This window comes from Podarcis vaucheri (genome assembly GCF_965113315.1).
Source record: "Podarcis vaucheri genome assembly, chromosome: 6".
Classification (NCBI taxonomy): Eukaryota; Metazoa; Chordata; class Lepidosauria; order Squamata; family Lacertidae; genus Podarcis; species Podarcis vaucheri.
In genome coordinates, this window is record NC_138764.1 from 103,605,873 (window position 1) to 103,622,360 (window position 16,488).

The following is a 16,488-nucleotide window of genomic DNA, read 5'->3' on the forward strand; positions in this document are numbered from 1 at the left end:
GCTGGGTGACCTTGGGCCAGTCACACTTCTTTGAAGTCTCTCAGCCCCACTCACCTCACAGAGTGTTTGTTGTGGGGGAGGAAGGGAAAGGAGAATGTTAGCCGCTTTGAGACTCCTTCGGGTAGTAATAAAGCGGGATATCAAGTCCAAACTCCTCCTCCTCCTCCTCCTCCTCCTCCTTCTTCGCTAGATGACTCTGAAATTCCTTTCCAACTCTACAATTATATGATTTTATGTAAACCCCACCCCGTGCTTGCTCAGTGCTCTCCCACCATTGGTGTGCACATAAGCCACAATCCATATCTATCTTGCCATTTCCTATGAAATGTTTGGTGCATTTCCGCCCAAACAAGCTTTGATCCAAATTTTGACAATAGAACCACCTCCCTGCATTTTAAGATTATAATGTGTTTGCAGCCTGAGCTTTTAATCAGGAAGGTTGTGATTAAAGTGGCACTTTTGCTGTGAACTCACCAGGCGGCAATACTGACTTAGATAACAGGGTGGTTATTGACATTTGTTTAGTGTCTTGCTAAGCGCTCAAGGCCTTAACAGTGCTGGCACCCTCACAGTGGAACTCCCTTTCAAAAGAAGCTGCCCTCCTGGTTTTTAGGAAGTGCTGTGTATCAGAATTCTTTTCAGGATGGTATGGGCTGTTGAAGTGATGGGTGTGTCTTTGAGGAGTGAGGATACATGGGGGTCATTTAACTGGCTCACAAGCCACAACCGAGCCGCCTGCTTGGTGAGTCCCTGTGTGTTGCGCTAAACCAGCGCAGCACAGGGACTCGCTTCCACGGCACTGGAAATCACATCTGCGCAGATGCAGTTGTCGGAAATCGCGGGCTCGCATGCGCAATCTGGTCCATGGAGGGATCTCCGCTGGAGTGAACAGGCCCAGGCAAGGTAAACCTTGCCACAGACCCTCTGAAAAATATAGCCAGCAGGATTTAAATTTCATTAATAAAGGTCCACATTTAACATTCTTCTTTTTTTAAAAAAGGGACATGGGTGGCGCTGTGGGTTAAACCACAGAGCCTAGGGCTTGCCGATCAGAAGGTCGGTGGTTCAAATCCCTGCGACGGGGTGAGCTCCCATTGCTTGCTCCCTGCTCCTGCCAACCTAGCAGTTCGAAAGCACGTGAAAGTGCAAGTAGATAAATAGGTACCGCTCTGGCAGGAAGGTAAACGGCGTTTCCGTGCACTGCTCTGGTTCTCCAGAAGCGGCTTAGTCATGCTGGCCACATGACCCGGAAGCTGTACGCTGGCTCCCTCGGCCAGTAAAGTGAGATGTGCGCCACAACCCCAGAGTCAGCCTCGACTGGACCTAATGGTCAGGGGTCCCTTTACCTTTACCTAATAAAGGTCCACATTTAACATTATTCTTTTTTAAAAAAAAATAATTCCTTAAATAGCAGCCCAGGGGGTATGATCAGGGCTGAGCCTGTAGTGAAGAGGGAGGATTTGTAGTTTGGCTCTGTATATAAGAATTTGTTCATGCAAACAACTTTCTTGATGTTACAGTGATGAAGAAGTATGTGTAGAATGATGCTTAGCTGCAGGGCTCACAGGTACCCTAAACCAGTGTATAAGCCTTTAAATGTGCTTTGTAAAGCTGCCTTCTGGCTGTGTCCTCAGACCACTCCAAAAGTGGTGTTGGTTCGGTGTATTTTTATTTATTTATTTAAGTATTTATAGACTATGCTTCCATAAAAATACAGCCTGGCAGTATGCAGCCCATAAAGTTGCAATAAGGTCAATAAAAAACATCAATAAAACGTTCATAAAAGCATCAGTAAAAACAAAAAGAGATCCTAGTTTGTAAAATCAGACTCACGTGGCAAAGGCCTGTCTGAATTAACAATAGGTTTTAGGGCACAGCTTCTGTCCATTCCCAAGAGCCACCAGAGAGGCTAAAGTGCAGAAACGTTCTTGTAGCCTAGTCCTATAAATGTTCGCTTAGACGAAGGGTCCGTCAAGTTCAGGGGAGCTTTCTCCTGAGTAACTGCACCTAGCACAAAAGCTTTGGGGTTGCTTGTGGAATCAGCCTGTTTTATGTCTATACTGTTTCACAAGCACAGCCCCTGCTGTTTTCTGCAACCCAGAACCCCTCTAAGCTTTTGTCTAGCCAAACTGCCCTCCCTAAATTCCTTTCCTTTGCCACTCTCTGGTGCAGTCAGGGTGCTGGGTTTTTCCCGGCTCAGTGCTGCAGTCAGCAGGCTTCGCTCTGGCTGCGTCTCTTCCCTCGCAGCATGCAAGCAAGCCGGGTGATGACTAATCGTGGCGCATTAGCAAAAACCCCTGCAGCTTTGCATCTTGGGGGGGAAGACTCCATCGATTGGGGAGCTTTTATCCGGAAAGGCAGCCTGCTTTGCACACAGCTGGAGACTCCCGCCCCACAGCATCTCCCTACTTCCCTTCCTCTCCGGAGTGAAGAGATAAAACACAGGTTGCAAAGTTTAGCAGAACCTACTGTCCTACTCCCCCTTTGTGAAACTCAGGACAGTTTCTTCTGAAGATTTGTGGTGTCTCTGTGTAAAATCAAAACTGGTTGTTTACAGGATGGAAGAGTTCTTGGGACCTAAATGATTAAGGCCCAAAATATCTTAAAAGACAACAATATGTTAAGACAAACATCATCCTGTGTGTTAAGATCAGCAAAGATATTTAAGTGGTTGTTGTTGTTTAGTCGTTTAGTCGAGTCCGACTCTTTGTGACCCCCTGGACCAGAGCATGCCAGGCACTCCTGTCTTCCACTGCCTCCCGCAGTTTGGTCAGGCTCATGTTGGTCGCTTCGAGAACACTGTCCAACCATCTCGTCCTCTGTCGTCCCCTTCCCCTTGTGCCCTCCATCTTCCCCAACATCAGGGTCTTTTCCAGGGAGTCTTCTCTTCTCATGAGGTGGCCAAAGTCTTGGAGCCTCAGCTTCAGGATCTGTCCTTCCAGTGAGCATTCAGGGCTGATTTCCTTCAGAATGGAGAGGTTTGGTCTTCTTGCAGTCCATGGGACTCTCAAGAGTCTCCTCCAGCACCAGAATTTGAAAGCATCAATTCTTCGGCGATCAGCCTTCTTTATGGTCCAGCTTTCACTTCCATACATCGTTCAAGTGGTAGTGGGGTCTAAGAGGACATTCTCTGCAGCAGCCCCACAAGTGTGGAGTTCTCTTCCTGTAGAGGTGCATCTGATGTCCTCGTTGTAGGGCTATTGTTGTATGCTGACAACCTAACTCTTTACCCATCCTTTGACAGCTGAGCTACATATTTTAGAGATTACCTTTATTCTCTGTTTCTAAATAGTATTTTAGGTGTTGTGTTATACGTTACTTTTATCTGATCTTCAGTTGTAGCATCTCAGAGTTGTTTTAACCTGCCCTGGGAACTTATGGTGAAGAGTGGATAACATATCCTACAAATAAATAAACGAACACAGTTCAGGGACAAATTCCAGCCAGGCAAAGGTGCTCAATGAAAGCCTGGAGCAGGGGCAGTGACCTGTGGAAGAGACAGGACCTAAGGAAAGTCCCAGGGCCCAGATAGAGCTCTGGAGAGCCGCATTTGACTCTTGAGAAGTAGTGGACCATTAGAAGAGCAGCCTGGATCAGGCCAGATGACCATCTAGTCTAGCATCCTATAATAATAATAATAATAATAATAATAATAATAATAATAATAATAATAATAATAATAATAATAATTTATTATTTATACCCCACTGGGCTTCCCCAAAATATTAAAATACTTCCAACAAAATATTAAAATACAGTAATACATCAAACATTAAAAGCTTCCCTAAACAGGGCTGCCTTCAGATGTCTTCTAAAAGCCTGGTAGTTGTTGTTCTCTTTGACAAAAGTTACAAATTTCTATAACTTTTATATGCTGTTATTATTTCATATTGCTCTAATGGTTGTTGAATGCTACTTTTTGATGTAGATTGCTTGTTTTAAAGTTTTGTATTATTATCACATTTTTGTATTGCATTAGATTGTTATAAGATGTACATTTTTTGTTTCTTCAGCTTGTAAACTGCCTGGAGTATTGTAAGATTGAAAGACGGTATACAATTTTTTTTAAAAAAGTTGATGCAATATTAAATCCAAATATTGAAAATAATAAATTATTGAATATTAAACCAGAGGCTGTACAAGCACCTGAAACAAGTCTCTGCAAATAAAAGCATCTTACCAAATAGGAAAAGCTTTATGGTTTGAAATCTAGGCATCCCCCAATGCTGCTTGCTATAACCCATGTTTGTTCTAACCCCAAAATCCTTTCCCTCCCCCTTTTTATATCTCTCGCTCTTTCCCCAGCTGGAGTGACAGCCAACGTCACCGCCAAGACCTGCGGTTCCATGGCTATGTCCTTGCCAGGAAGCAGAAGACCCTCAACGGGATCCCGGAGGTGAATATCACGGACCCTTCCCCTCTACATTGCGGAATGGGACTTCCGGCAACATCCCCGCTGGTTCACAGCAAAGGAACCGTTCTCGCCCCCACCCCAGCCTTGCCCACGCTGCTTTCCTAGAGCGAAGAGAGAGCCTGGGTGACTCTCCAGAGATATGGAAGGAGCCTCTTCTCCTTCCATGGGCTTCGCAAATGTACAGTGGTGCCCCGCAAGACGAATGCCTCGCAAGACGGAAAACCCGCTAGACGAAAGGGTTTTCCGTTTTGGAGGTGCTTCGCAAAACGAATTTCCTATGGGCTTGCTTCACAAGACAAAAATGTCTTGCGAGTTCCTGCAGGGGTTTTTTCCTCCCCCCCCTTTTTCCCAAGCCGCTAAGCCGCTTATCAGCTGATCCGCTAAGCCGCTTATCAGCTGATCCGCTAAGCCGCTTATCAGCTGATCCGCTAAGCCGCTTAACAGCTGATCCGCTAAGCCGCTTAACAGCTGATCCGCTAAGCCGCTTATCAGCTGATCCGCTAAGCCGCTAATAGCGCTAATAGCGCTAATCCACTAAGCTGCTAATGGGCTTGCTTCGCAAGACGAAAAAACCGCAAGACGAAGAGACTCGCGGAACGGATTCTTTTCGTCTTGCGAGGCACCACTGTACAGGATTATGAATGCTGCACAGTGCCTTGTGGGGACTGCAGAGCTGCTAGGAAGGAGGGACAGGTTGTTTCTTGTGGCTGCCGTAATCCAAAATTGCATGCCTGTTGACCACACCTTGGCACAACATTTGCATGCCTCCTCGCCTGTTGTGCATGTGTGAACCGCTCCATCACAATAACTGGACCTGGACTCCCACACTTCAGTTCTGGGTAGCCAAAGGCAGTCTTTGGGGCGACTGCTTCCTCAGCAGCAGGGGGGTGGTCTGTTGGCCCTGGCGGCTTGCCCTTCGCTGCGTTTCTCCCTGTCCCTTAGTGTGTTTTCAAACATTGGAGGTCCCTGCCATTCCCATTTGCGAAGGCACCTCCTGAGAACAGGGCTGCCAGGCTCTTCGATAGGCTCTGCTCCTGCGCCTTTAAGGCAAGCCTGCGCAGCTTGCGATGAGCCAGGCCAAGCACAGCTCTCCTGTCACGCTCAGTGATCTGTCAGGTCCTGCCAGCCACAAGAGCAACGCTTGTTGTTGTTTGAAAATGCCAGCCCTGTCCAGGGAGAGCAGAGCAATGCTGAGCTTGTTGTCAGACGCCTGAGTTCCCTGGGTTCTTTCTCAGGAACGGAAGCATGTGTGTTAATATGGATGGCAGCGAGGAGAGGGTGTGCCGACCATCTTCACTTGCTGAAAAAGACTAGGAATTGTTCACCCGTGGGCAAGATGCCATGGATCTAAAGTACAAGGAGACAGATTTAGGCGAAACGTGCTAGTAAGCTGCCTGTGGTGCTGTGGAATGTCAAAACAGAGACATAGATAGGTGTTGGTCTGCCATAGTCAAAATAAAAAAATTCCTTCCAGTAGCACCTTAAAGACCAACTAAGTTAGTTCTTGGTATGAGCTTTCGTGTGCATGCACACTTCTTCAGATACACTGAGACAGAAGTTGCCAGATCCTTCTATATAGTGAGAAGGTGGGGAGGGGTATTACTCAGAAGGGTGGTGGGAATGGGAGATTGGCAGATAGCTGAGATGAGCCTGTTGACGACTCTTAACGACTGTAATAGGTCTTACAGGAAAAGGCAAGGGGTGAGAAGGTGAAAAATGGCTTAGTCATGTATAATGAGATAAGAATCCAATGTCTCTGTTCAGACCAGGTCTCAACTCATTACCAAACTTAAAACCATGGAGAGACCTGGTCTGAACAGAGACATTGGATTGAAGAAGTGTGCATGCACACGAAAGCTCATACCAAGAACTAACTTAGTTGGTCTTTAAGGTGCTACTGGAAGGAATTTTTTTATTAAAACAGAGACATGTCAAGCACTTAGTACCTAGCGCACTCAGATAGCAGTGTCCTTTCCAACCCTTTGATCATATGACTCCTTATCATAGTTTTAATTTTTATTTACAGTGTTTCTATACAGCGGACGCTCGGGTTGCGAACGTGATTTGTACAGGATGCTCGTTCGCAATCTGCAGCGTTCGCAACCTGCAGCAGCATGTCTGCGCACGTGTGGGTTATGATTTGTTGCTTCCGCAAAGCGCAATTTAGCGTTTCTGCGCATGCGTGACCTCCGAAACCCGGAAGTAACCTGTTCCGGTACTTCTGGGTTTCGGAGCGTCCGTAACCTGAAAAAAACGCAACCTGAAGCGTCTGTAACCCGAGGTATGACTGTACTATCCATGAGCAATAAGTGCCCTGGGCAGATTACAACTTTAAAGATGTCGATTTGTGAGATGCAGATGTAGAAATACAACACGAGGGTAATGTCAAAAGCAAATTAAGACAACGTTATTATATATGCAATGGAATCTCAGTTTTCAAACGTAATCCGTTCTGGAAATCCATTCGACTTCCGAAACGTTCGGAAACCGAGGACCAAAGGTCTGTCAGCAAATTCAATGGGGAAAATTGAGAAACGCACCTCAGAAGCCGTTCAGCTTCTGAGGTGCATTCGAAAATGGAAGCATTCTCTTCCGGGTTTTTGGTGTTCGGTTTCCAAAACGTTTGGCAGCCGAGACATTCGAAAACCGAGGTTTGACTATGTGTGTATATAGTCAATTAATACATGTTCCCTTGCAAGCATCTCTCCTATCCATCTATCTAAAATGTTGCTTAAAGGGTCTCTGCTGCCTCTTGTCATCCCAAAGGCAGCCTAAGGATGATACTGTATTTTTCTGTATATAAGACTAGGTTTTTTTCCTTTAAAATATTTCAGAAATTAGGGGGCGTCTTATACACAAATAGTGCCAAGGGAGGGTTGGTGATTGGTGAGTCCCCCAAAACAGGGGGCGTCTTTTACATGGAGGCGTCTTATAGATGGAAAAATACGGTACTTTCCAGCACTTCCCCTGTAGCGCTTATGATCAGATGCTTTTTCCTGGGCTCTGAGCTCCATGAAAGTGATGGGGTGCTCCTGCTGGGGTGCTGGGGAGTGGTGCTGGGGGCTTGCAGCGCCCTCCTCAGGCCCGCCTTTGCTACTGCTTCACTAACCTGTTTGCAGAGAGAGCTTTTGCCACGTTCCATTTTGAACCCTGCCTGTCTGTTCTTGTCGTTTGTTTTGTTTTGTTCTGTCCTGTTTTGTTTTTTTCTTCTTCCTGTATTCGTGTTTTCCTTTGGTGGTGGTTTTTTTGTTTTGTTTTAAGCCGTGAGTTTTACGGAAGGAGTGGCTTTGCCTCGTTCTTTAAGTCTGCAACGGCCCCTGCCACTCCGACTGAGAAACAGCCTCTTCTTCCCGCCTCCAGGCGTCCCTCTCCGCCAGTGAGCATGCGGGACACATACGGTACCTCCTCGCTCAGCAGCAGCAGCAACTCCGGCTCCTGCAAGGGCAGCGACAGCAGCCCCACCCCAAGGTAACCCTTGGCTCCTGGAAGGGCAGCAACACACAGACACACACACGCGCGCATCACAAGCGTCCAACATAAGAGAGAGAATTGCCTTGCCAACCCAGCAGTGGCCTGCTAAATATTATTATTATTATTATTATTATTATTATTATTATTATTTTGTTTATACCCTGCCCATCTAGCTGGGCTTCCCCAGCTACTCTGGGTGGCTTCCAACAAATTATTAAAAGACAGTAATGCATCAAAAATTCAAAGCTTCCCTAAACAGGGCTGCCTTCAGATGTCTTCTGAAAGTCTGGTAGTTGGTTTTCTCTTTGACATCTGGTGGGAGGGCGTTCCACAGGGCGGGCGCCACCACCGAGAAGGCCCTCTGCCTGGTTCCACTGTAACCTCACTTCTTGCAATGAGGGAACTGCCAGAAGGCCCTCGACGCTGGACCTCAGTGTCCAGGCTGGACGATGGGGGTGGAGATGCTTCTTCAGGTATACAGGACCGAAGCTGTTTAGGGCTTTCAAAATGACTCCCAGGCTGCGCACCTGGTTCTTCAGGGGCACAGTTAACCCATTCTGGACCAGGGAGTCCCCCACACCTGCCCACCCCCTGTCCCCCTAAAACAGTACTTCTGTTTTTAATAATAATAATAATAATTTTTTATTTATACCCCACCCTTCCCGGTTCAGAAAACCGGGCTCAGGGTGGCTAACAACAAATTTAAAGCACTTAATTGTGATACAACAAAAAACAGCATAAAATACAGTATAAAAGCATGAATAACAGTAAATTCAAAGTTCTAAAATCAATTTAGTGGAAAATCCACGCAATAAACATTAAGAAGAGTTTGGATTTGATATCCCGCCTTTCACTCCCCTTCAGGAGTCTCAAAGCGGCTAACATTCTCCTTTCCCTTCCTCCCCCACAACAAACACTCTGTGAGGTGAGTGGGGCTGAGAGACTTCACAGAAGTGTGACTGGCCCAAGGTCACCCAGCAGCTGCATGTGGAGGAGCGGAGACACGAACCCGGTTCCCCAGATTACGTGACTACCACTCTTAACCACTACACCACACTGGCTAGATGATCACCAGGGCTAGCTGACTAAATTAGTCCTCTTTGGGCCAGCAAGGAGGCCAGGGGAGAATTAGCCTCTAGGATAGCTGCAAGCTGAGCAAGGTAGAGGCATCGTTGTTGCACATTAGTCCACAGCACCTGGTAGTCTGGGAGTATACCGCCTCTGAATATGGAGGGTTCTGCTCAGCTTGGTCTTTGCCAACCTGGCAGCCTCCACATCTTTTGAACTACAACTCCCATCAGTCTAGGCTGGTGGGAGTTGTAGTCCCAAAGGATATTCAAGGGTCTGGAAACCAAGCCTTATGAGGAACGGTTGAAGGATCTGGATATGCCTAGCCTGGAAAAGAGGAGAGATGTGATGGCCATCTCCAAACACCTATGAAGGTCTGTTGCGTGGAAGCTGGAGCAAGCATGTTTTCTCCTGCTCTGGAGGGTAGGACTCAAACCAATGGATTCAAGTTGCAAGAAAGGAGATTGTGACTAAACATCAGGAAGATAGATAGATAAGATAAAACTTTATTCGCATTAGCCAATGGCCATACCAACAGTAAAACATTACAGTATACACAGAAAAGGAAGTTTGATATAAGAGTCCTGAATCAGCCGTCAGTTAGTGGCCCTTATTCTGATTGCCCCTGCTGTGAACCTAGCAAACTTTGCTGTTATCTTCTCATTTTGATCTGATAGAAGAAAGGACATTGTGGCAGTGGCTGAGCACCCTGGGATGGCTAGTACGAGTGGGGCGATGATCTCGTTCCTCAGGTCTTTGTAGAGAGTACAGGACAGGAGGACGTGTGCCGCTGTTTCGGTGCTGCCGTCTCCAGAGGGGCAAAGATGTTTCTCAGACAGGATCTTTTGGGATCAACCCTCAAGTGCCGCAGATGGCAAAAACATCCAGTCTTGCAAGTGTAAAAGCACGTCTGTATTTTGGGATCATAAGTTTGTGCAGATCTGGGGCCAGAGAATCAAAATGGAGAGGTGGAAAATGAACATACCAAGGGCAGAATTTCCTTAGAGTGGCCAGGTTTTTCTGAAACATCTTACTTTCTGGCAGTGAGAGCTGTTCAACAGTGGAATGGAGTCCTTCAGAAGGTTCATTGGAGGTTTTCAAGCAGGGGTCGTCTTGCAGGGGGTTGGACTAGATGGCCGTTGGGGTCCCTTCCAACTGTGATTCCATGGAATCATTTGAAGAGCACCCTTCTGGCAAAGGCTAATTTAGCCGTTCTGGCTAATAGGTAAAGGTAAAGGTACCCCTGCCCGTACGGGCCAGTCTTGCCAGACTCTAGGGTTGTGCGCTCATCTCACTCTTTAGGCCGGGAGCCAGTGCTGTCCGGTGACACTTCCGGGTCACGTGGCCAGCGTGACAAAGCTGCATCTGGCGAGCCAGCGCAGCACACGGAACGCCGTTTACCTTCCCGCTGGTAAGCGGTCCCTATTTATCTACTTGCACCCGGGGGTGCTTTCAAACTGCTAGGTTGGCAGGCGCTGGGACTGAACGACGGGAGCGCACCCCGCCACAGGGATTCGAACCGTTGACCATGCGATCGGCAAGTCCTAGGCGCTGAGGTTTTACCCACAGCGCCACCCGCGTCCCTGTGGCTAATAGCCTCTGGCTAATAGCCATCACCTAACCTCAAGATGTCCAATATAACTGGGGAAATGTAATTGATTAGTCCAATCCTAACCTGGCACCAGTGATCCAGCTGGTGTGCCAAATAATGGCAGATTTAACTCTTAATGCAGGTTAACTTAGGCTGTTCTGCAGCACAGAAGAGTAGCTAGGAAGCAACTGGAGGGTAGTCTGCCTGTACTCTTTTATTGCATGCTTATGAGAGGAAAGAACTACATGTCTAACTATATTTGTAAGCAACTGTGAATATGAATTCAGCTGCTGATAATAAAGCTGGACCTGTGAATGAACCCCAAATAAATAAATAAACCCCATAAAAAGGGATTGGATTCTGTCTTTAAAAATAGCTGTTTCAAAAGAGCAGTACTGCAGTAGGTGCAGACTAATTCTGAACTCTGTTGAAATGAGGGCAGTTACACGCTGCTAAAACTGGGGCATAATGTATGTCCCTTGATACAGGGTTTCAGAAGTGATCAAATTCACCATTAGTGTGGAAGGGCAAGAAAGTTGCCAACAGATTCCATATATTGGTAGGTAGGTAGGTAGGTAGGTAGGTAGGTAGATAGATAGATAGATAGATAGATAGATAGATAGATAGATAGGTATTGCAATTGCTCTTATGCACCTGTCCTTTGCATACAACCTATGTATTGACCTGGGATTAAAATATAAATAAATACGGATTGTATTCCAGGAACCTTAAAAATTAAGTCCAATGTTGCAATAGTAAAAAGGAAAGGAAAGGAAAAGTCTATATTCAACAGAAACTTTGTGAAGGTCACCAGTTATTGCAGCTGCAAATGGAATAGTGCTCGAAGGATGTACTTTCACGTTACACATTTTTGGCAGTGTTCCTGTCCTCGGCTCCTGCTTCTCCCATCTATAACATCCAGCCCAGTCTACTTGGCGTCATGATGATGTGTGTGTCCTCCCTGCCATCACATTCTCTGCTCCACGTCATTGGCAGGACCAGGGAGCCATGCATAAGCATATATATCATATTTTTCGCTCTATAGGACGCACTTTTCCCCCTCCAAAAATTAAGGGGAAATGTGTGTGCAGCTTATGGAGCGAATGCAGGCTCCTTGGCTTCAGCGATAGCAACGCAAAGCCTCCAAAGTGCAGAGGGAGAGCTCCCCCTGCGCTCCGGAGGCTTCGCGTTGCTTTCGCTGAAGCCAGGAGAGTCTATCCCTGAAGCCTGGAGAGTGAGAGGGGTCGGTGCGCACCGACCCCTCTCGTTTTCTAGGCTTCAGCGAAAGGAACCAGAAGCCTGCGGCTTTGGGTTGCTTTTGCTGAAGCCTGGAGAGCAAGACTCTCCTGGCTTCAGCAGAGAGGGAGAGCTGCGCAGCGCCCCTTCAGCGAAGCGGGAGGAGAAATGGAAGGGGCTCCGTTTATCCTGCCACTTCGCTGAAGGGGTGCTGAGCAGAGAGGGGGAGAATTTTTTTCTCTTGTTATCCCCCTCTAAAACAAGGTGCGTCCTATGGTCGGGTGCGTCCTATAGAGCGAAAAATGCGTTATATGTTTTTATAAGCCTGCAATCTTTGTAACATATATTTCCACTGCAAGTTCGTAACATTGGACTTGATCCCATTTAATAATAATAATAATAATAACAATAATAATAATAACCTATAATATTGAATCAGATTCAGTAGTACTGGGGCCATCCTCCTTGGGAGTCCGGGCCTCATTCCCAGTACAGTTCTGAAAGGCTAAACTCTCATCTTACCAAAAGGGTCCTCTGCTGCCATTACGTTTGAAGGCAATCCTTTTGAGCTCTCTGGGAAGGAAGGAGGAGGTGTGAACTGGCATAGAGATGGACCAAATTAAGGAAGATAGGCCAGGTCCCTAACTCTACACTCAGGATTACACATAGACTTCTCCAGGTTCTGTAGTGGGAAGAGGATGGCAAAGACTTGCGCTGCTTTCCTAATTTCTCTTTCTTTATCAATGCATCCAGTTACAGATAGGTAGCCGTGTATCTGTGGTATCTGAAGAAGTGTGCATGCACACGAAAGCTCATACCAAGAACTAACTTAGTTGGTCTTTAAGGTGCTACTGGAAGGAATTTTTTTATTTTATCAATGCAGACACTGAGCATTTAGGAAGCAAGTATAAATGTGGACAGGAAATCTAGAGACAGCATCAGTCCCACACTCCAGTGTTCTTGAAAGCGGCCGATCAGCTGGGAAACGTTTAGCCACCTGTTCAAACCAGGTTTAAACTCATACTCTTCCCTTTCACTGTATTCAAAAATGGCTGTATTCAAAACTGCCAGGACACTGCCAGGCAGGCAAGACACTGGCTTCAACCCTGACAGTAGCAGATAGATGAGGTCCACATTCCAACATCCCTATTAAGCAAGCCCTTTTGAATAATTAAGGGATGCGGGTGGCGCTGTGGGTTAAACCACACAGCCTAGGACTTGTCGATCAGAAGGTTGGTGGTTCGAATCCCTGCGACGGGGTGAGCTCCCGTTGCTCAGTCCCTGCTGCTGCCAACCTAGCAGTTCAAAAGCACGTCAAAGTGCAAATAGATAAATAGGAGCCACTCTGGCGGGAAGGTAAACGGCGTTTCCGTGCGCTGCTCTGGTTCGCCAGAAGCGACTTAGTCATGCTGGCCACATGACCCGGAAGCTGTACACCGGCTCCCTCGGCCAATAAAGCGAGATGAGCGCCAAAACCCCAGAGTCAGCCACGACTGGACCTAATGGTCAGGGGTCCCTTTACCTTTACCTTTGAATAATTAAGCTGCACAAAACCCCACTTAATTATTTACTTTAGTCATTTCTAACCTGACCTGGGAAAAAAAATTATTTGGAGTCTATTTAGAAATGTCTAAAATAAACCAATTAAAATGTAGGCTTTTGTACAGCTTGACAGCTAAGTACCGTATTTTTCGCCCTATAGGACGCACTTTTTCCCCTCCAAAAATGAAGGGGAAATGTGTGTGCGTCCTATGGGGCGAATGCAGGCTTTCGCTGAAGCCTGGAGAGCGAGAGGGGTTGGTGCGCACCGACCCCTCTCGCTCTCCAGGCTTCAGGAGAGCCCCACCGCCAGCCCCACAAGCTCGGGGGACAGCGGGGAGGTGGAACGCCGCCATCCCGCTGTCCCCCGACTTGGTTAGAAGGCTGGCAGGGGGGAGAAGCCTGCTCCTCCCCGTCGCCAGCCCCGCAAACTCTGGGGACAGCGGGGAAGCGCAGCGCACCATCCCACTGTCTCCCGACCTGGTTTGGAGGCTGGCGGAGGGCTTCCCCCTCCCCCAGCCCCGCAAGCTCCCAGGGATCCGCAAGCTCTGGATCCCGTTCTGGGGGGGGAATAAAAATTTTTTCCTTTATTTCCCCTCCCAAAATCTAGGTGCGTCCTATGGGCCGGTGCGTCCTATAGGGCAAAAAATACAGTACTCATCATGGAATCAATATATACGAAATAAAGCAATCATACAATTCAAAAATCAACAGTAGACTAATACAGTTTACTGTTAAAAATCAAGGATATAAAACATCATGGTTAAAAAGCCAGGGCAAGGTGGAGAGAGATAGGAAACAGACACACCTCTCTGGGCAAAGCATTTTAACACTGGAAAAAAGAAACTTCCCCTCATTGACACTGATAGGATCAGGGCCCCTGCCACAGCCTAAGCTCTGAAGAGCTGTTTTCTGTGGGGGTTTTCTACAGCAGAATATTACTGTACAACAAATTTATTTTTAACTTATTTTAGCTATGTATTTATGATCCCCCATTACTCCTCAAAGGCAGAAAGCTAGCCAAGGTCAGTGTTTATGGATAAATACAGAAAGTACTGCAAAGTACTAGGGTTTGGCAAATCGACACAATGCCAAGGGTCTTGCAACCGTAAAGAAGCGTCTTTCGTCTTAAATGTCTGTCTGATTTCCCCCTCTGCTGCTCTTCTCTGTTTCTTCATTTGCTACAGTCATTAGTCTGCTATCTCCACATTACTCCATCCTGGGCAAGACGCAGCACTAAAGTATCCTTTGCATGGGGTCATTGCTCTCCTCTGTTCTTGCTTGACTTTGGAAGAGAAATCTGGAGAAAGGAGCAGAAAAACCTGAGCTCAAAACGGCCACAGTTACCATATTTTTCACTCCATAAGACGCACTTTTCCCCTCTTAAAATCTAAGGGGAAATGTCTGTGCGTCTTATGGAGTGAATGTGTGGTCCCTGGGGCTGGGGGGGGGCACCTGGGCTTCCCCTGCCAGCCCCGACCTGTTCTTTGGGGCTGGCGGTGGGAGAAAGCGCTTCTGGGGTATCCCGCGAAGCCTCCGCAGGGCAGTGAGGAGCCTTCATCCCGCTGCCCTGGGGAGGCTTCGCGCGGCTATCCCTGGCTTTTGCGGGAGGTGGGGGAAGGGACAGAGCGAGGCTCTCTCACTTCCCCCACCTCCCGCAAAAGCCCCCAAGAGCCGCATATTTTTTTTCTTGAATTCCCCCCCCCCAAAAAAAAGTAGGTGCGCCTTATGGTCAGGTGCGCCTTATGGAGCGAGAAATACGGTAACTTAGCAGTGTCAACATAGGCAGCACTGTCCCGAGTTTCTGAAGCTTAAAAGGTGAACCCCAAGGCGCTTGCAGTCTAATTTTCAGCCGTGAGAGAGAGAACAAGAGAGTGAGTGTGAGAACGTGAGGAGATGCAATCATGTGCTCTGAACCTTCCACGGACCAGGAAGGGAAATCTCCCTTTTGACCAGGGGCAGTTCCAAGGCACTGATGAACTTTCCTGTCTTTTCAGGCGCCCAGTCAAGTACCTGCTGTGCAGCGACAACCATGGGATCAAGCCCCCGACCCCCGAGCAGTACCTCACCCCCCTCCAGCAGAAGGAGGTCTGCATTCGACACCTCAGGGCCAGGCTGAAAGACACGCACGAGAGGCTGCAGGACAGGTCAGTATTTGGGGGCTCTTGCATCTGGGGTGGAGGAATTTGAGGCTCGGCATTCACCTGAAGATACTAGGCCAGGCAAGCAGCAGTCAGCCTTGCGGACCACTCAGAACTGCATCAGGTGGAACTTTTCAGGCGCTAATGATTGATAGATTACAATAGCTGGCTTCATGGGAACGACGCACCTTCCTGAGATTTGCTGTGGAAGTATCTCCTTGCCAGTGTTGTAGCTTCAGCTGCAAATTTAGCCAGCTTCATGCACTTCACCTCAGGCAGCAAACCCTAACCCTTACTCACAGGTAAGTGTGCATAGGATTGCTGCCTAAGAGAAGCAGATAAAGGTATCTTTGCTGAATTTGTACAGTCTACTCACAGAATTTAACTTTCACTCTATACCAGGGGTAGTCAACCTTTTTATACCTACCACCCACTAATGCATCTTTCTTGATGGTACAATTTCCTTACCGCCCACCAGGGCTTGATGGAAGGAGGATTCAGCTTGTGCCGTAGAATAGAATAGAATAGAATAGAATAGAATAGAATAGAATAGAATAGAATAGAATAGAATAGAATAGAATCTATTATTTATACCCCGCCCATCTGGCTGGGTGTCCCCAGCCACTCTAGGTGGCTTCCAACAAAGTATTAAAATACAGTAGTCCATTAAACATTAAAAGCTTCCCTAAACAGAGCTGCCTTCAGATGTCTTCTAAAAATCTGGTAGTTGTTCTTCTCTTTGACATCTGGTGGGAGGGCGTTCCGCAGGGCAGGTGCCACCACTGAGAAGGCCCTCTGCCTGGTTCCCTGTAGCCTCACTTCTCGCAATGAGGGAACTGCCAGAAGGCCCTCGGAGCTGGACCTCAGTGTCCAGGCAGAACGATGGGGGTGAAGACGCTCCTTCAGATATACTGGGCCGAGGCCGTTTAGGGCTTTAAAGGTCAACACCAATACTTTGAATTGTGCTCGGAAACGTACTGGGAGCCAATGTAGGTCTTTCAGGACTGGTGTTATGTGGTCTTGGCGGC

At 47.4% G+C, this 16,488-nt stretch overlaps 1 protein-coding gene across 3 annotated transcripts in view; it reads left to right on the forward strand.

The window, feature by feature from the left end:
* Positions 1-16,488, forward strand: part of SNPH (syntaphilin) — a 48,736-nt gene that overhangs the window by 26,423 nt on the left and 5,825 nt on the right. The window contains exons 2-4 of one of the 3 annotated variants that reach the window (XM_082226118.1): positions 4,306-4,396; positions 7,676-7,882; positions 15,317-15,466. In XM_082226118.1, coding sequence (XP_082082244.1) covers positions 4,347-4,396; positions 7,676-7,882; positions 15,317-15,466 — 407 coding nt within the window. In that variant the 5' untranslated portion in view covers positions 4,306-4,346. The remainder of the gene's footprint in view (positions 1-4,305; positions 4,397-7,675; positions 7,883-15,316; positions 15,467-16,488) is intronic. The other 2 variants (XM_082226119.1, XM_082226120.1) reach the window with 2 other exon arrangements.